Source organism: Melanostigma gelatinosum (genome assembly GCF_949748355.1).
Source record: "Melanostigma gelatinosum genome assembly, chromosome: 20".
Taxonomy (NCBI): Eukaryota; Metazoa; Chordata; class Actinopteri; order Perciformes; family Zoarcidae; genus Melanostigma; species Melanostigma gelatinosum.
This window is the reverse complement of record NC_136653.1, coordinates 18696964-18718642: the sequence shown is the minus strand read 5'-3', so window position 1 is coordinate 18718642 and position 21679 is coordinate 18696964. Positions and strand designations below refer to the sequence as shown.

Here is a 21679-nt window from a genome sequence, read left to right as displayed (position 1 = left end):
ACATACCTGTAAGGTATAGTTGGCCTTCTCATTGATGAGCTGGGCGATGAATTTCGCTGTATGTTGGAAATGGACCTTTTCTGGGAAAACGTAATGAGACACACGTCGACATGTCAAATATCTCTTCGCTTCAACAAAATGAATATGTTTTTGACCTACCATCAGCTGTTGGATGAATAATAAGGAACTTCTTATCCATGAACTGAGATGCTCTGTGTGCTAAATTTGCCATCTGAGGAGTGATGAGACACACAGCAACAAATTAGACCGAATGAGATGTTACAGTAAATATCACAACTGGAATTTGAAACATAACAATTGCAATCAAATCGTACCGTGTATGCCCTCGGATCAGGTTTAGGCAGCCCAAGGTATCTTTCTGAAAACGCAGATGCTACAAGGGAAACATGGCTTTGATTAATAATACAAACCTCAACTTCATATGAATAACAAGACTGATGAGTCGTTTCTGTCTCGTTCTTCGGGCCATTTTGAAGGACAAAAAGTACACGTTTCCAGGTTTTTCTCCATATTCAAATATATTCACTCATCTCCATATTCTTTAGTGTCAAAGCGTTTGCAGCACGTCTTCATTTGCAATTCCAAACTTATACAGTGTCTTGGCACGTCTCTCACCCCCTCGGGCAAAGCGAGAGAAATCAAATTGATGTGAAATCACTCCCACCGTGACGCACAGTTCCTCCTTAATTTGCAGTTTCCCCGACACAAGAGCACCGTCCCCCACCGTGCATCTTGCAGCATCACACTGAGAAGGCGAAACAAGCTCTCCCCCCCCCCACACGTGTATGAAATAGTCATGGAAATAACTTCCAGTTGCAGCGCTAATCTCTTGCAATCTCTTTTTCCTGTTCAATACATCCCGACAGCAGCAGGACTAATGATGCAGGGATACTGCCTTTGTTTATTACACACAGAAGAGACTACATGCACACAGACTACAGCTTTTAGAAAGGTAATATTCAGATTCTCTGCAAAACAAACAGCTTACCGTATAATTCAAAGTCGGTGATGGGTGAGAGAACAGCGCCGCACTTCACAGAGGATTCCACGCCACTGACCAACAGGCTGGTCACATAGCCTCCATACACCTGAGGTACAGCCAACGTGCACGTTATCACCACTTCTGGAATGTATCTAATTTAATTACTGTACTGAACTCATGAAAAGACTTTTCAGAAATAAGGTGTTCTCACTACAGACAAACATATAGAATATGATGCCTTGTTGTATATTAACTGTCAAACAGTTTATCAAGCAGTTCAAATGAGCACAACCGTAAATATCTACAGCAGTAAAATGCAACATACACATTATAGCTAGACAGTTGGTAACATAAATACACTTTTTTGTCACATTTGCTCAAATTGTCACTATATCCAGACAGTACATGAGACTGATAATCAGGTCTCTCTGCCTCCTTTCAGTGCTCCGAATGGCATTTGGAAGATTTCGTTGCATCCGAAAGAAAACAACCAATCAGAGCCTCTAACACTGCTGGTGAAGCTCTGTTAATCTAGGCTGCGCTGATCAAACACGAATCAAGATTCTGTCACTGCATTGCCTATTTCTCGCTTCAAATGTTTTCAGAAACGTATTTACCGTGAAGCCGTAAAATGAGAAAGTTGAACTTTACTGCCACTGTTACTGGTACAAAGACATGCATGGTGCTTTCAGGTACACACAGACTGTTCTTACCTTCCCAAAAGCTCCAACTCTGGTTTTGTCAACGTAGGACTCTTTCAAAATAACACTGCAAGAGATAACAAAAAAATCGGTTCTAGTTGGGAAGAACATTTCTATTTTGACTTTTGTATACACTGTGTCAGCATAGCAACTGGAGCTTACAACATGTTTTCACGACTTCACAAGGGACTTTTGATTAGAATACTACCATAACAACGACTGCTTCAACATCTAAATGCTAAAAATAAGTAATGTAAAAAAAAATGTTTGCATGACATACTTAGATTTGTTGAATAGCAATTTATAGTTTAAATAACTTGTTTTAAACTGATTTTAATTCATTTCCAAATGGAACAATTCATTCTGATTGAGATACTCCATTTGGGGAATCGATGTGGCTTCTCATGTAACACACAGATACTGCTTCATAAGCCGTAGGGAATAGTCTAATGTCGGTGCATGTCAGTGGTGTTGGAAAGCATCGTTTAATAATTGCGATTTCTGGCGCCCAAGTAGCTATTTATTGCATTTTACCCTGATGTCTGTTAAATCTGTTAAATATGAAAATATGACATACTCGAGTGCTTCCCGCTGATCCTCTTCCTCGTACATCCCCAGTTTCTTCTGGATCCGGTGCAGCAGGTTGGTGCCCTGGAAGCCGCTGCCTCGTCCGTCACAGCGCACCACGATAGCGCCGAAGCTGCTCACCAGCACTGTGGCCCAGTCCATGTGGAACTGCTCTGCCACCATCTGACCACCAGGTGTCCCATCGCTGCACACACAAACAAACACAGGCAAACAGATCAGTGGAGTCAAGACTGCTCGATGCAAAGCAATGATTCCCTCCAATTATATCACATTATCAATACAAACGTTGCATAGAATGTATGGCATACTTTGACTTTTTTCGACATACTACACGATGACATTTTATGACTTTTTTCGACATGCTATACTATGACTTTTTTCGACATGCTATAGTATAGCATGTCGAAAAAGTCATAGTATAGCATGTCGAAAAAAGTCATAGTATAGCATGTCGAAAAAAGTCATAGTATAACATGTCGAAAAAAGTCGTAAAAAGTCATAGTATAGCATGTCGAAAAAAGTCATAGTATAACATGTCGAAAAATGTCATAGTATAGCATGTCGAAAAAAGTCGTAAAAAGTCATAGTATAGCATGTCGAAAAAAGTCATAGTATAACATGTCGAAAAAAGTCATAAGAAATTCATAGTATAGCATGTCGAAAAAGTCATAGTATAGCATGTCGAAAAAAGTCATAGTATAGCATGTCGAAAAAAGTCATAGTATAGCATGTCGAAAAAAGTCATAGCAGCTATACTATGACTTTTTTCGACATGCTATACTATGACTTTTTTCGACATGCTATATTATGACTTTTTATGACTTTTTTCGACATGTTATACTATGACTTTTTATGACTTTTTTCGACATGTTATACTATGACTTTTTTCGACATGCTATACTATGACTTTTTCGACATGCTATACTATGACTTTTTTCGACATGCTATACTATGACTTTTTTCGACATGCTATACTATGACTTTTTTCGACATGCTATACTATGACTTTTTTCGACATGCTATACTATGACTTTTTATGACTTTTTTCGACATGCTATACTATGACTTTTTATGACTTTTTTCGACATGCTATACTATGACTTTTTTATGACTTTTTTCGACATGCTATACTATGACTTTTTTCGACATGCTATACTATGACTTTTTTCGACATGCTATACTATGACTTTTTTCGTCATGCTATACTATGACTTTTTTCGACATGCTATACTATGACTTTTTATGACTTTTTTCGACATGCTATACTATGACTTTTTATGACTTTTTTCGACATGCTATACTATGACTTTTTTATGACTTTTTTCGACATGCTATACTATGACTTTTTTCGACATGCTATACTATGACTTTTTTCGTCATGCTATACTATGACTTTTTATGACTTTTTTCGACATGCTATACTATGACTTTTTTCGACATGCTATACTATGACTTTTTTCGACATGCTATACTATGACTTTTTATGACTTTTTTCGACATGTTATACTATGACTTTTTATGACTTTTTTCGACATGCTATACTATGACTTTTTTATGACTTTTTTCGACATGCTATACTATGACTTTTTTCGACATGCTATACTATGACTTTTTTCGACATGCTATACTATGACTTTTTTCGACATGCTATACTGTGACTTTTTTATGACTTTTTTCGACATGCTATACTATGACTTTTTTCGACATGCTATACTATGACTTTTTTATGACTTTTTTCGACATGCTATACTATGACTTTTTTCGACATGCTATACTATGACTTTTTTCGACATGCTATACTATGACTTTTTATGACTTTTTTCGACATGCTATACTATGACTTTTTCGACATGCTATACTATGACTTTTTTCGACATGCTATACTATGACTTTTTTCGACATGCTATACTATGACTTTTTTATGACTTTTTTCGACATGCTATACTATGACTTTTTATGACTTTTTTCGACATGCTATACTATGACTTTTTTCGACATGCTATACTATGACTTTTTATGACTTTTTTCGACATGCTATACTATGACTTTTTTATGACTTTTTTCGACATGCTATACTATGACTTTTTTCGACATGCTATACTATGACTTTTTTCGACATGCTATACTATGACTTTTTTCGACATGCTATACTATGACTTTTTTATGACTTTTTTCGACATGCTATACTATGACTTTTTTCGACATGTTATACTATGACTTTTTCATGACTTTTTTCGACATGCTATACTATGACTTTTTATGACTTTTTTCGACATGCTATACTATGACTTTTTTCGACATGCTATACTATGACTTTTTTCGACATGCTATACTATGACTTTTTTCGACATGCTATACTATGACTTTTTATGACTTTTTTCGACATGCTATACTATGACTTTTTATGACTTTTTTCGACATGCTATACTATGACTTTTTTATGACTTTTTTCGACATGCTATACTATGACTTTTTTCGACATGCTATACTATGACTTTTTTCGACATGCTATACTATGACTTTTTTCGACATGCTATACTATGACTTTTTTCGTCATGCTATACTATGACTTTTTTCGACATGCTATACTATGACTTTTTATGACTTTTTTCGACATGCTATACTATGACTTTTTATGACTTTTTTCGACATGCTATACTATGACTTTTTTATGACTTTTTTCGACATGCTATACTATGACTTTTTTCGACATGCTATACTATGACTTTTTTCGACATGCTATACTATGACTTTTTTCGTCATGCTATACTATGACTTTTTATGACTTTTTTCGACATGCTATACTATGACTTTTTTCGACATGCTATACTATGACTTTTTTCGACATGCTATACTATGACTTTTTATGACTTTTTTCGACATGTTATACTATGACTTTTTATGACTTTTTTCGACATGTTATACTATGACTTTTTATGACTTTTTTCGACATGCTATACTATGACTTTTTATGACTTTTTTCGACATGTTATACTATGACTTTTTATGACTTTTTTCGACATGCTATACTATGACTTTTTTATGACTTTTTTCGACATGCTATACTATGACTTTTTTCGACATGCTATACTATGACTTTTTTCGACATGCTATACTGTGACTTTTTTATGACTTTTTTCGACATGCTATACTATGACTTTTTTCGACATGCTATACTATGACTTTTTTATGACTTTTTTCGACATGCTATACTATGAATTTTTTCGACATGCTATACTATGACTTTTTTCGACATGCTATACTATGACTTTTTTCGACATGCTATACTATGACTTTTTATGACTTTTTTCGACATGCTATACTATGACTTTTTCGAGATGCTATACTATGACTTTTTTCGACATGCTATACTATGACTTTTTTCGACATGCTATACTATGACTTTTTTATGACTTTTTTCGACATGCTATACTATGACTTTTTTCGACATGCTATACTAAGACTTTTTTCGACATGCTATACTATGACTTTTTTCGACATGCTATACTATGACTTTTTTCGACATGCTATACTATGACTTTTTCGACATGCTATACTATGACTTTTTTCGACATGCTATACTATGACTTTTTTCGACATGCTATACTATGACTTTTTTATGACTTTTTTCGACATGCTATACTATGACTTTTTTCGACATGCTATACTAAGACTTTTTTCGACATGCTATACTATGACTTTTTTCGACATGCTATACTATGACTTTTTTATGACTTTTTTCGACATGCTATACTATGACTTTTTTCGACATGCTATACTAAGACTTTTTTCGACATGCTATACTATGACTTTTTTCGACATGTTATACTATGACTTTTTTCGACATGCTATACTATGACTTTTTTCGACATGCTATACTAAGACTTTTTTCGACATGCTATACTATGACTTTTTTCGACATGCTATACTATGACTTTTTTATGACTTTTTTCGACATGCTATACTATGACTTTTTATGACTTTTTTCGACATGCTATACTATGACTTTTTTCGACATGCTATACTATGACTTTTTATGACTTTTTTCGACATGCTATACTATGACTTTTTTATGACTTTTTTCGACATGCTATACTATGACTTTTTTCGACATGCTATACTATGACTTTTTTCGACATGCTATACTATGACTTTTTTCGACATGCTATACTATGACTTTTTCATGACTTTTTTCGACATGCTATACTATGACTTTTTTACGACATGTTATACTATGACTTTTTTATGACTTTTTTCGACATGCTATACTATGACTTTTTTCGACATGCTATACTATGACTTTTTCGACATGCTATACTATGACTTTTTTATGACTTTTTTCAACATGCTGTACTGTGACTTTTTTTGACATGTTATACTGTTATTTTTTGATGACTTTTTTCGAAAGTGAAATGTGATATCTTTTAACAGTTAATATTACAGATACCCTCCGCTTATTATCTGATTATTCGAGACACGGGGGGGACAGTAGAGGACAATGCAGCGATTATTAAAATGAATATGCCAGATTAAAACTCCAGGAAGTCTCCACTGATGAGTCTGCACTGCAAATGGAAACACACTTTCTCTCTGCAGAAGTGTGTGTGCACCAAATGTACTGTATACAAATGTGTGTGAAAACATGTGCTCATACTTACACGAGCAGGAGCAGCGGGTAGTGTGCTGTGTCCACAAAGCCGGCGGGTTTGAGGATCTGCATTGACAAGGCTGTGATGCAGATACAAATAAGTTGGATGCCAAACGCAACACAGTAAACTACACAATCAATTCAACGAGCCCCCTTTCATTGAGAAACTCAAACATATATTTTGAACCTTATATATATATATATATACCTATATATATATATACCTATATATATATATATATATACCTTATATATATATATATACCTTATATATATAAGGTATATATTGTTGTGTACACATAAGCTGTCCATCAATGTGACTGTGGCTCTGACACATGATACATACTGTAGTCATCCATGTTGATCTCCTTGTACTCCACGGTGGGCATCTGCATGGAGTCCAGGGTCAGCCTCAGGTGCTCATTGCTCTCCAGTTTATGTACTTCTGCGATGCCTGTGGACAGCAGGTGAATAACCAATGAGACTGCAGTTGACAAAGTTTACTCCATCTGTTTGGCCGGAGCTTCAAGTCCAAGTCAGAGTTCTGAAAACTAACAAACAAGTCATGTTACAATATTCTCTCATCAGAAAATTTAAACTAAAATGTAATCAGCTTGTATTTAAATAAAAATCACTTTCATTATTAGCATGACCGTGTTTCCATATATATACCAAGGACCACCTATAAGCAGTTTCTACAGTTAATGGGTTTAGAGTGCAATGAAATAAATTATTCATTTTTGATGGTGTAGAATAATGATTGGAGCTGTGCATTGATATTCATACGAGAGAGCAAATCCATCAGAGCCTCTTGTCCTCCAAAACTTTTAGCATGAACTCCAACAAAATACAAAACCAGAGAAGAACCAGACGGCACGACTGCAGCTGAAACTGTGACCGGGATCCGCTCATGGCAAACTCCATGCGTCAAAAGGTTGTCCTGAAGAGGGAACCAGCTGTACTTATCCAACAGCTACAGCTGGTTTATGCACCACTAACGTATCACCCGCGCTTGCCATGACTGCTGGAGTCAAAGGGCATGTAGCGAACGTTGTATTTTAGGATTGGTGTGTGCAAATGGTCCAAAGGCAGCATCCAGGACGGGAATCCACACACGGCTGCCTGTACTGACAAACTGACAGGATGATGGAACTTCAATTAAACCTTCCGAGAGGCAGCAGAAGAAGAAAAAGAGCTCCGTCTGAAATATTGACTGAAGCCAAACCAGTGTGTTTCTGTATGCATGCAGAGAGTAATTCTGATATGACTTTAACTCCATCAGTGCTCAGTGTATCCTCGGAGTCACATGCAAAGCACAGCCAATGTTACGTTGCTTATCGTCTGCTATTAAAACAAAACGGTTGCATTGGCCACCCTAGCAGTATGGCTGTAGAGATGGCATTGTCTGCCAGTTGGTTGGTCCACTGTTTTGATCAACTATTGGATGGATCGCCATGAATTTCAGTTCACACATTCGCACGGGGCTTTCAAAGTAAAGTGACGTAGCATAAAGAGCGACAACGTTTCAAAGGGAAGGGGACGGGGGTGGCTGAACGGGTCAAACAAACACAGGACTTACACCAAAAGTGTGAAACCAAAAGTCAGCGTTGACTGAAAAGTGCTGTCGAACGGAAAGGAACAGTATCAATCATGGTACCCTGATTGCAATGTGACACTTAATGAGCGTCAATCATCTTACTGTCAATACAATACAATACAGCGAAGAAAAGCCTTTCAAACAAACAACAAACTCACCAGCTCGGTGAACATGTTCTTACAAAAGCACCATTTAACAGCCGACACCATGAAATAATCTACGGTAATAACATCAAGAAGCCTTTTAACATAATCAGGACAGGGACATCATATTGGTAAAACACAGACTGACACACACATGCGCCCTGTAGTAATCAAATCAAAGTTTCCTGATATTGACGTTGGGCAGGTCATAATTTAATGAGGACATCCATCGTGGGGAGTAATGTGATTACTGCCGTCACGCTGGACTCGGCTTGTAGACCAGCAGTGCACAGGTGGTCATTCTGCACTGGAAACACTTTTCGATAAGGTCATTTTCTGCTACTGCGTACAGGGTCACTCGTGATGTCTTCAGCATAATCCACAGTCCAGAGTCAATGACTCACTCAGCGTGAATACTCACTCTCCCTGTCTTGCGTCTCACTCTCCACGTCTCTCTGCGTCTTGTAGACGGCTACGAATGGGATGTCCCGTCCTGAGGAGGAAATCAGAAAGTTTCATCATCGTTTTAAAGACATCTGTGAAAGAAATCAGAGAAATTGGAGGGAGTAGGGACAGCAAATGAAGTGATTGATGCACTTAGAAAATTGGGAACACAGCGCAGGAAGATTGTGGTTGCGTCTGGTAGAAAGCGCAGCGGCTGATCGCTCACGCCCCTTTGTTTCGCCCTCCCACTCTCTCTCCTCGTGGTAATCATATCATAGCCTTCATCACATAAATTCTTGGAGGTAGGCTGTGAGGAGAGGGGTGCATTATAAATGTATGTATGCGGGACAATCGGCTATCGGTGACTTCTGGGGTGAGCAGGGAGTGTTTGATGGCATTGTGGTCCTTTCCCTGTTTGATCTCACTTCAGTGGCGATCACTTTCTGAGGTTCAGAGGTGACTGACAGAAAAGTGTCGGATCAGTGATTAAATATTGAAGCTTTGAGTCGGACTGAAATCAAAGAAACATGAATTGCTTTGTTTCTGCAGCAGTGTGAAGACAGTGCTACGACATTTTGACATCTTTCTGATCTTAAAAAGCTCTTTGCCTGTTCTTTTGCTATTGTCATGGCCAGCACGGCATATACAGATCAAGGAGGTAAGGCGGGTCACCGCAAGATGGAAGTTTTTTGTGCAAAAACTAGAGAATAGACACACAAAGATTGGCTCTTAAGATACAGAAATATGGAGAAAATAAAGACTAAAACATAGGATAATGCTGAATAGTACTAGTAACCAAGTACATTTGTAAAAAAATACAAGTACAGAAGTACAATTGTAACATACTGTACATGTACTTTACTTGAGTCTTTCCATTTTATGCTACCTCATACTTGTACTACATTTCAGAGGGAAATGTGCTTTTATTTCATTCCATTTACCAGCTAAAGCTATTATTTATCAATTTATAAAACACGACACATTGTTATCGATTCAACTTTTGAAAGCAAGACTTTTACTTGCTACTCTTGCTTAAGTAAACTATACGTTAATACTTATTCCACGACTGCATTAAACACATTTAGACTTACAATAAAAATACAAATGTACAGCAACAATAGAAGTGTCAGTAAGCCTGTCTTTGTTGTGCTTAAGACCTTTATCTGACATCCTCACCTGTACACTATAAGTCTTCCCCTTCAGGTTATCAAGTCCCTACAGCCGTCTGACAGTAGGAAGAACTGCAGCATTACATCGGCAGCCTCGAATAAAAAAAAAACGGCAAAGCCAGCGCTGCAAAATGACTGTCAAACTGGTCGGCTAATATCATTTCCTCCCTTGATGAAGCCAAATTGGACGAGTGGACTTCTTTGTGAGCCATTTTTTTTGTCACAAGGCCGAGAGTTGAGGGGGAAGACAGAGGGATGGATAGAGTTTAGTTAGAAGATCTTGCGTCAGCTACCTTGGCAGTTGAGGAGGAAATAGCTCATGTTGTGACTGAAGGAGCCGCTGACGTAGTCACAGCTGTCGGACAACGCGCAGGACAGACAGCGGCGGTTGAACGAACCAAAGGTGTCCGCGCTACGGGAACAAAGAAGAGGTCGTTTCACTTTTTAAACATTTCTTTGTTTTTTATCCAAATGAGCAAAATGTAATCAAAACAACAACTGCCATTACAGAAAACATAATACAGAGAACAGCCGTTACCTGTACAAATGTCTTCGCTTTGGACCGTCCTCAGTGCTCAAAAAGTATCTACATTAATAGAGAAAAACAGAATGTCATGGTAGCAGAGTTCAGCTCAATCATGTTAAAGAAAACCCACGAGGAACACACAAGCGATGCCCCAAATACTCGCTGGAATAGTTGTTTCATAAATGAATGATGGGGGGAAAAAGGGGGGATGAATCTTTTTTAGAAGAGAAGTAGGCCAAATCTTGCCCCCCCTTGGGAAAGAGGTTTTTGGGAGTTTTTCAAGTCTCTTCAAACACTGTGAATGAGTAACTGTGTTTCTGTTTGTGTGCGCGAAATGCAAGTGTGTACATGCGAGATCATGTTTGTCGGATCACAGTTGCCTCGTGGCCCCAGAGTGTGGGGGTGTGAAATTATCCGGGAGTGACGGGGATGAGTCACAGCAGGGCGTTTTTTTTTTTACACCGAGCCTATTCGAAGCGGTTTATCGCGTGGAACCGTACGAGCCGGTGGAAGAACACAACGCTCTCCGCAACAGACGATAAGTTTAGTTGCTGTCTCCAAATGCAGCACCGGCGCTTTAAAAAACGACCACGATCTTGACAATAAAAAGGGCCATTTGCCTGTTGGACAGCAACACTCTCTCTGTCTCTGTCCGTGGTGCTGAAATATTTAACTCCTTAGCGCTCGCCAAAAACAAGCAAGTTTCTCTGAGGCAGTAAAAACATGTACATCGAAGTTCTAAGTTGTTCTTATAACCTTTAGTTCAATGGTATTTCGTTCAACCTTATATTTTGGAGTGACCAACACATAGTAGACATAATTAACACTAAAACAAGATCAAAAACACATTTTTTTTTACTGTTCGACATAAGCGTTCTGCTCGTGTCAACTATTTCCTCACGTTTCCTCATTAAAACAAAGTAGTTAACGTCAAAGACAACAGAACAGGTTTACTGTGAATGCACCTGCGGGCCAAATCTGTCGCGGAATGACAAGCTTGACAAAATGACCGCTTCCAACCATGTGACTTTTGTCTGCTTATAATTAAACAACGTGTACCGACATAAATCACTGCAGAATTACGATGTACTGTTGCTTCTCGCTGTGCGCGTGCGGTGGTGTGTCTGGCTGCTGCTGGCGGTTTGTGGGTGCTCACATCAATTGGCTGTCCTCATTGTAGGCCAGGACTTGGGTGACATCCCAGTCTCCAGATGTGATGGACTGCAGTGTGTCAGTACTGGTGTTTGGCTTCGGAGATAAGCAGAGGAAGTAAAATAATCAAGACAATAAAGATGCTGATTTTATAGCCTACTGAATAAAACAACACAGACAAGTGAGCTACAGTATGTTCGTCTCACCAAGTATAAAGTTCAGACTCATACCCCTTAAAGCTCATAACACACACTTTTGAATAATACTAAAAACGCTGAATAGTAAACATGTGATGGATGTTTGCTGACTCTAAACACATAAGTGTTTTCTTACTTGGGAGATGGACATGGAGATGTGGAAGAACTTGCCCCTGCCTCCTTGTGGAATGGCACGGGTGAAGAACAGCTTCAGCCCGTCTTTGGAAAACAGAGGCTTCTCATTCTGAAGACACGTTGAAGATTATTTTAATGTTTTACTCAACAAAACATAGAAATAGCACCTCAAAAAAAAGGGTTGGTAAATGCAATAATTGTACAAAATACCTGTCTGTGCAGCCATCCTTCACTTTCATCCTCATGTTTCTGTAGAAGCAGGTTGACAGAGTTGAGTAAAAGTAATGCAACATCCCAGAATGCCTTTGAGAAAGCGACATACAGTACACGTAACACACACACACACACCTTTGTGCAGACCCCCGTTGTGGCCTCACACAGTGTGAGTATAGAGATGTTCTGGGCTCTGTTCAGCCAGTTGATGGCCAGTTTGGTGGTGGTGGCCCATTTCACCATGGTCACGTAATACTCACTGACAAACACAAAGACATTATTAAACACTAATTACTCCGTTTACACTGCCAGGCCTGCGAATCAGCATCGTCGGAGAACGAAGGACAAATCGCTTTGACAAAAATGTTGGAAAAAGTTTCCATTTCCTGAAAGCATGTTATGATAGATTTTAAAATGGGATGAAACATTAATGATATAATGAGCCACAGCGAAGGAGGAATTAATATGAATATGAACAGAGCGAACGGGGACATTAAACGTAATGGAACTAAACTTGGGATCACATGACGTAAAAGTGCATCACTGGATGAATCTTTGCAGGACACAAAGTAAATTAAAAGATGTGGCTTCAGAAAATGAATACATTGACAGATATTACACACACGAGAGAACATATGACTATGAATTAGATATTTAAATTCACAAAATAAATGCATGTGGTGTAAGATTTGCATAATTTGACTGATTGGAGCGATTGATTGGTTGACAGTTTGCATGCCTCACCCCATCCTGGGATCGTCGGGTCTCCTCATCTCGATGGTGTGAAGGGGGCCGTTGAGGTTCACAACATACAGAGTGATGACTGGGTTCTCCTCACCGGCCTGAACGGGACGAGGAGGGAGAAGACGATGGAAATGATACGACTTCTAGAATCCAAAGAAAATATCCAATAATCCAATTAAACTGTGCACCTTCGGGTAGTGGTACTCTTTCCCCATTGGGTACGGTGAGCCCGTAAACATGGGCAGCTCCATTCTGGGCACCAGGGTGTCATTGATGGTGGCGTACGCTAACCGGGCACCATCTGGAGACCACCAATGGGCAACGTGGGACTGGAAGATCTCCTCTGGAAGAGTGAGAACAAAATGACCATCAATCGTAATGAGAGCGAGTAAAAAATGAAATACAAACTCACACAGCAGAGACAGAATCATACTGCTGTTGGTATTAAGAGGTGTTATGCTGCATCGTTGGTATTAATCTTTGTATTGCGTTGCTCTCTGTTCACAGAAACTCAGTCTCACAGAAACGAGTCTTGCATGAATCATACGTGATTTATGGCTGTAAAGTCTTAAAATATGCAGCTTAAAAAGCATCACAGTGTCAAAAGGACAAAACATACAGTAGCTGGTACCAGAAGATAATGCCAGTTCATCACAAACTATTTCACAAATATATACAAATTAAGTTTTATATAATTCCCTCCATTAAAAAGACAATAATACTTCTAAAAAAACGGCAATGTGCCCCGTCAGCAATACTGTATACTAACTCTTGCCTGACCTGTTTGCTATATTTGGATTCACTCATTCACTTTGTATCTCTCTCTTAAACCTACACAGAAAAACACACAGGGCACCAAATGTTCAGGTCATAAATCACGACGGCGTTTAATCTCAGCACAGCCGACCGACCAAAGTAGAACTCGGCCAGATCTCCTAGAAACCAACCGAACGGCAATCTCTCACCAGGTACAACTACACCGTGTAGTTCACCGTGTAACGACCTCCATCGCTTCAGCCACACACACACACACACACACACACACACACACACACACACACACACACACACACACACACACACACACACACACACACACACACACACACACACACACACACACACACACACACACACACACACACACACACACACACACACACACACACACACACACACACTCCTCTGTCAACACACAGTGAGTTGTTAAGAAATTATGCAAATCAAAGCTCACTGAGGGAACTTTTTCTGACAACATGGAGCACGGCCGTCTCCATACTTCATTGTTGAGTCTGTGGCGACGGCGCACACGGCACTGAGACAGTTCCACTTCTTGCTACAGCGTGCCACCAGCTACATTTATAGCAACTTTTGCAATTAAAATTTCATGAATGTTGTTTATCTGTGGGACTGGGTGCTCGCTTCGGGGAATTAACAGACATCAACGATACCAATTAGCATTTTCATTAACTGTGCGCGCTTGGTGGAATCACTTGATCTGCAGCGTCATTTGACGAACACCCTCAGCACAGACGCTTGTGTGCATGTGTTCTCTCATGCACGCCACACATCTCTGTGCCAGTGACATGAGAAGAAATGGGCTCAATGGTTGCATTTAGTCCAGTTCGTCTTTGCACTTCCTGCCTGCCTGTTGCGTCCACCTGCTCCCTGCTGGCAGAGCTCAGTGGGGAATGATTGGATCACACTGTCTGATGATGAACAGGGCAGCACAGGACGACATTATGCTGCATTTGCAAATGGTAAAAAAAAAAAGAAAGAAATTTCCCGCATGGCTAGTTCTGCCGCTGACTGCTGATTTCACCAGCAGCAGCTTAAAACGCTTTCCACGTGGAGTGGAACCGCCGGGGCTGTCCGATCCGCTCGGCTGGGGGACGCCCAGTCACCTCGACTGGCCAATGAGAAAGCAGTTGTCTTTCTAAAGGTGTCCTGATATGTGCGCAATAACAAAGGAGGGTGAAGGGACAAAAGGGAGAGAAAGAAAGTGAGTGTAAGTGAACTACTTCTGATGAGCCAGCTCTCACTTCCTTTCTCTTGAGCGTCTCTTTCTTTCTCCAGTGATGATTACCAAGGTGAGCTGTCAGGGGCTCATCTCCTCTCTCCGTGTTCTCCATCCTGCTGCGCAGACTACATTATTCACTGAATAAAGGGCATTATTAATGCATGAGAGTCAAGTGGCGAAGGAGAAATAATGAGTGCAGATACGGGCAGAGTGAACTAATGAGAGAAAGAGAAGAAAATCAAACCTTGCTCGTGGTATTTTGTTCATTTCTTGCAATTAGAAGAAATACAAAAAAATACATGTGCCTATTAGACGAGGCATATGGTAGTATTGAAACAGAATAGTGTGGACAAAATGATCAAGTAGACTGTTCTTGTATGAATTATGGTCATATGTCTCCAACAGAGGGCAGCAGTGTCACATCGCACAGTCATAAAGTAGAGCGGCACTATATCACAGAGAGAAACGCAGCTTTTTAGTGTCGGACCACTTTCCTCCTGTGTTCTGAATACTCACAGCCTGCAGTCCGCCCCAATAACCAGAGGCAACAAATGCATCAATCCTCCCGTCACCTCTACCTCAAAACAAAACCAAAGCTGATGGGGAACCGTTGTGTTATTTAACTGTCATAGTAAAACAAACTAAATCTACATGGCATGGCAAAATCCTTTTGAAGTTGAAATGTGACAGCAGGGACACCGTCCTCCCGACTCACTGACGAAGCAGGTTGGTTCCATGACCTTTCCACCCAAGATGCCGAGAACATGTCGGTGAAACAGCTGTTACTATGAATACTGTCCCGTTACCACTGCGCTGACGGTGCAAGTGATAATTGAGCAAGAATAGAAAAGCACAAGGCATGAATGTGAGATTTAGCTGAGCATCTCCAGAGTCTGCACTTCGTGGCTCCACCTAAAGAGAACAGTGAGATGATCATGATATGTCTGTATGGGGTCCTTTCCATAATGTTGCCAGACACAACAAGCACTTTTAGTGGACACACGTTGGCGGTGAGTAGTTGACCCGAGCCATTACATCTTAGTCGTTTGGCGGCTGCAAACTGCAGCTTTCTCCCTCAATACTGGACCAATTTCAGAAGCTGTTCGTCACTTAGATACATAAAAACATGTGAACCGGGCGTCCAGGTTGAAAAATACTGCCGTTCCCCTTTAAGCTGTAAACTAGAGGAGGGAAGAGAAGCATTGGAGGATACAGCCCCTGGGGATACATTTATCCTGCAATGGTAGCACAGACCTTTGGTCACCCTCTCTGCTGCTAAGCCTTAATGGGGCACTCCATCAATTTTAAACATAGAATGATGTTTACTTGTCATGAGGAGTCCTACTTCCCCCTTTGAAAGCAGTAATGTCTTATGTGGCTCTGGAGGGACATTTCCATGGTTGTATTTCAAAAGGTTTTAGTTTTATAGCACATTGGGCAATGAAACACATTTATGCTGCATGATTTCTCCAGACAATTCAAAATGCAAGCCCTAAAGGTGTTATCTACGATGTTGATCAAACTGTCAAGCACACTTGAGTTACGTCGGGACAGTTTAGTGTACGAGCAACTCTAAAGCAGTGTCCTACAACGACAACATCACAGAAATAGATTTTGGCGTCGTCTCGTATCTATCGAACAAAAACATCTGATTCAATTAATTTCATGCTGAGAAGACACGGACTTTCCCAATTCAGATTTGTGTCACATTCTGGCGGCAATGTCACTTTAAAAGTTCAACAAAACTATTTCCAACTGTGTGTCTCACATCAGTTTTCAGCTTGCTTTCACAAACAAACCAAAAACAACATTTGTAGTCCTTTTTAATAATCTGTTCCTTTCCAGCGCACGAGTGTTGATTATGTGGTTACTCCGGGCCCCGCAGGCTCAGCCACAAACAGAGCGATAAACAGACACAACCCTGCGAACAAGCCTCGCGACGCAAACAGCCATCGAGCCAAACATCTATGGGGGCAAACATGAGTCAAATCAAAGCGACGGCAGCTTTTTATCTCGGCGCACCAGAGCCCAATGAACAGCTGTTTCCTCGGGCCGAGTCGCACTGCAGGACGCGTAAGTATCAGTGCAGCCTCGATAATCACACGGCCGACAGATGACGGAACACTCGAGACTCTCCTGAGGCGTTTTGGACTATTACACACAGCCGACGGGGGTCTCGGCTGTGTCTGTTTAATTTCATTTTCTTCTCTTCTCTCATCTCTCCTGCATGCACACTACAAACACACACACACACACACACACACACACACACACACATTCGTGGATTAAGACAGCAATGCAAGCTGGCGGATATTCAAGCCTGGGAGATTATTTGCCAACCTTTCACCCCCCTCAACACCAACTCTGCCGCGCGGCGACAGCCAGCGCTCCAGAGCAGAGCCTCGGTCATGAGCATGGAAGATACTCTGCCCCGCAGTCCCGCTGACGAATGTAAACGTCACACAGCCTACGCTCCCCTGCAGATGCTGGCATCACTACTGGACCAAAGCCAACTCTATTTACAGGCTTACGGACATTTATAAGACAGTAAAGGGATTTATCAACAATGGAAATTACAGGCACTTTAAGCATATTACCAAAAATTGTCATATGTCGAGACAGGAAACGGGATAAAATCCGGACACCATGGAGAACATGCCCAGACAACAAGGATGTCCACATATATTTGGCCGTGTAGTGTATCTCAATAGCTCTTAAGCCTACTTTAGCAGGAAGCAGAACCCTTTACAAGTCAAGCGCATCACAGACTACGTTGAATCAACACCTCTCTAAAACACTTTCAACACAACCTCAACATTGTGATCTTGAATACGAATAATTGGTTGAAGCCTGATATTTTGGGATATATTGCATTTAATTGAAGAATGAAATATTACATGATAACAGGCAAACGAATAGAGTAAAGATAAGCACCAAATATTCTACAATATGACATCTTAAGACAATGAAAGGGACTGGAAGAATGTCAACATGCCATCACATCACACTATCTACGTGCAGGAAGGAACAAAACACAATCCTGTTGCTCTACAACTCCCTCTTATCTCAACATTATGAAGCTGCTTCTGTGTTTTATCTCTCGGTGAAAGATTTTTCCCGGAATAATGTTGAGTGTAAATTACCAGGCCTTCAGCAGCGCACAGATACGTGTCAGGGGGGTTAGACACTGTAATAACACTCTGATTAATGTTTAAATGCCTGGGATTGTATATTGCTCTTGAAGGATGGACGTGGTTTCAAATGTCAGCCCGGCTAATGCGGAGATAAGAGGATCCGTGGGTTGACAAAATGAAATTAAAACAATCCAGTCGCGGAGAGCGAAACTGACACGCGGCTCTCATCCTGGTGCGTTGGGGACCTCAGATAACCTGAGATGTGGCAGCCAGTCACATCATCAAACAGACACGTATGCTTTTATGGTGTCACTCGAGGAGTAACATCTCGCTGTATGTCGTGGGCTGTCTCTAGTTCTGCTATCTCCCCATCTCCCTCTCGCTCTGTTATTAAAATGCAGCTCCACTGGAGCAGAGAGTGCACCCAGCGCAGCGGATAGAAATCCATTAGTTGAGCGCTAACATGGCAGCCGTCCCGGTTTCTTTTTTTTGGTTGACTGCGAGGCACACAGGTGAGCTTTGATCGGCGGCGGCGACGCTCTCAGAGCACCGTGACATCTGTGTCAGAGTGTGTACGACACACGCGCCAGCGCTGAGTAAATGCAAATCAACCGATGTCGAACATTCATTCATTTCCGGGGGGGGGGGGGGGGGCTGTGTAAAGCATCGACAGGGTTTCCACTTTTCATTTACCTGCAAGAAACCAAATGCGACTAATGAGGATGCAGCCCCTGGGGATCGGACCGTCTCATGTCATTACTCGCTCATACATGGTGAGCGTGTTGACATTAAAGTGATGGTATAGAGGGAGGAGAGAGGTTCACTTTACTTATTTTCCTTATTGGAGTGACTTTTGAGACAATGGTCACCTGATGAGAGGAACAGTTCGGCATTTTGGGATATTGACTCTCTCACAGAGAGTTAGATGAGAAAATTGACACTCCTCTCATGTCCGTTGGTTTAACATAAGGCTCTAGCCAGCAGTGGTTAGCTTAGCTTAGCATGAAGACTGGAAACAGCTACTTTGGCTCTGTCAAAGGCTGAAACAATCCGCTCGACAACACTAAAACTATTTAACACCCGTACAAAACCCAACGTGAATAAATGACAATTTGCAGATTTCCGTGGGGTTATGTGAGAGATTTAGAGCAGCGGGTTAACAGAGTAATGCTCACTGTTCCCACATTTCCTGTCTGAACATCTTGCAAAAATACTGCCATGCCTCTGGAGGTAAGTCCCCATGTAGTGAAGAGAACTTTAAAGGAGTCGTTCAACATGTTTGACAGCAACAATGTGTCCCGCCTTACCTTCATACAGCCAATCACTGAGCCCATTGAAGATCACGCCCTCCTTGCCAGTCGACACCAGACGAATGGAGCGGTTGTCAACCCTGGAGCGATAATAGATGTTGTTCTCAAAAACGAAGATCTACGTGAGCCAGAGGGAGAGAGGGGAAGTACATTACGTTTGCGTGAAACACATCACATGTTGGAAAAGGCAAAACCATCTTCAGACAGACTGGAAAACCCACGACAAGAACTTCTGTTTCAAGCAGCTCCCATCCAGAAAAGCATGAAATCCCTTCCAGCTGATACGAAGGTTGATCTGCACCTGACCCCGACAGGGGATTTCATTATGGCGAATGAGCTGTTACATTACTATCAACACTCGCAGCAGAAAGCCTGCGGGCAGTTTGGTATTCATACCGACACGTTGTAAGGCGGGTGTCATGCTATCACAGCTGAAATCAACCCGGGGGTCAAAACACACAGAAGCCTTTTCACCTGTCACACACAAGAGAGTGCACATTTTGGCAATGGTACCTTTTTATTAGAGAGACGCCAAAGAGTTTTGACAAAAGGAAAAATACGTCAATACGTCAATTTATGAAAAGATGGATAACCTTGGGACCAAATTGTGACTTTGATGCTCTCCTCTACAGGGCCTCCAGGCTTTTCAAGACAACAGAAGGTCAACAGAATAATAGATCATCATCACCCACGGTGAGCGTGATAGGGCGGGTGGGCTCTTGGGGCCAGCATTTAAAAATGTTAATCTTAATGCCATGCTGAAATCAATCCCAGGCTATTACAGGAAAGGGTTTGCTCGTGATCTCAAGGGTTCGGGAATCTGTGGGCCTCGAGTTGCTATCATGAGATCAGTTTGTGAAGGATTCTACTGGACACGTTCACACTGAGAAGTCTAAACGTTGGGATGGTGTGAAGTCCGATACCGCAGCTGTCAACGATCACTGAAAGTTTCCTACTTTCTACACTGTAAAAAGGATCAACACGACACGAACAATCTTTTACTATTACACCATGTCTCAGTCTTTTTTCCATTCGGTATACACACTTGCATAAGAACTAACAAGCTGGTTAAAAGTGCCTCCGGTGAAGCCTGCATCTCTTTAAAAGGTAACACAGAATCTGTCACAATTAGTTTTTCTTGAGGAGTTTGGAGCTGGGGGCCCACGTGGTTTGGTGTCACTTTGGAGCAGATGGAGAGTCCCTGTATAGAAGCTAATGTAGGCCACAGCACAGAGAGAAGAGCTGGCCCTGTTCTCTGAAGGAAGGAAGCACTCAGCCAATGATGGCTGGGATCCACATTCATCCTCAGCGAGAATATTTGGACCAAACGATACAGACTTTGGGCCGGTGGGGACAGTGCTGTGCTACTGAGACCTCGCCAACACAATGAGAAAATTCGTTATTTTACACTTCTTTTCCGATATAATGATGATGCTGTTTGGGTAGGAGAATGTAAATAAACGTGAAGGTTTCAGCAACATATTAAACCTATTAAAGTGTTCTCAAGTGGAGTCACGGGGCTACATTTTTTGAACAAATATCTGCAAAGCTGATTAGAGTCCTATCAGCCTCAGCTGTGTTTCATGCTAGTCTGCACAGTCTGCTTACACTTTCATGGTGAGCTTGTTAGAGGCCGAAGTCAGCATTTAGCTTGAGTGCAGCCTTAATGGCGGTGTGCTCTTGTGCCTAAAACGCAGCAGAGCAGTGGTGCAGAGTGGCCTGCGGCGAGGCGAAGGTGCAATTAAAATGAAACGCTACGGCCGCTCAGCGCTGCAGCTCTTTCATTCTGTGGCGAGGAGCGGCCAAACTAAAAGTTGGAGATTCATTTCACTCTCGGCGGTAAATTGCGGTCGGAGGATACCGGCAGCCAATCAGCAAACGGACTCCTGTGACATGTTGGCCTCTCAAACAGACGAACACGCTTCCTGGCTGCAGAGAAAAGCGTAATTATTGCT

The 21679-nt window shown here is 41.2% G+C and overlaps 1 protein-coding gene across 1 annotated transcript in view; it reads right to left on the bottom strand.

Moving 5' to 3' along the window:
• LOC306794381 (A-type potassium channel modulatory protein DPP6-like) overlaps positions 1-21679 on the bottom strand; it is a gene marked incomplete at its 5' end in the record, with an annotated part of 108345 nt that overhangs the window by 918 nt on the left and 85748 nt on the right. Inside the window, 18 exons of the mRNA XM_079292416.1 lie at positions 7-80; positions 160-232; positions 336-394; positions 1010-1109; positions 1717-1771; positions 2282-2476; positions 6951-7020; positions 7287-7394; positions 9102-9173; positions 10587-10705; positions 10832-10879; positions 11976-12067; positions 12305-12412; positions 12514-12552; positions 12652-12775; positions 13261-13358; positions 13449-13603; positions 19722-19842. Coding sequence (XP_079148542.1) covers positions 7-80; positions 160-232; positions 336-394; positions 1010-1109; positions 1717-1771; positions 2282-2476; positions 6951-7020; positions 7287-7394; positions 9102-9173; positions 10587-10705; positions 10832-10879; positions 11976-12067; positions 12305-12412; positions 12514-12552; positions 12652-12775; positions 13261-13358; positions 13449-13603; positions 19722-19842 — 1710 coding nt within the window. The remainder of the gene's footprint in view (positions 1-6; positions 81-159; positions 233-335; positions 395-1009; positions 1110-1716; positions 1772-2281; positions 2477-6950; positions 7021-7286; positions 7395-9101; positions 9174-10586; positions 10706-10831; positions 10880-11975; positions 12068-12304; positions 12413-12513; positions 12553-12651; positions 12776-13260; positions 13359-13448; positions 13604-19721; positions 19843-21679) is intronic.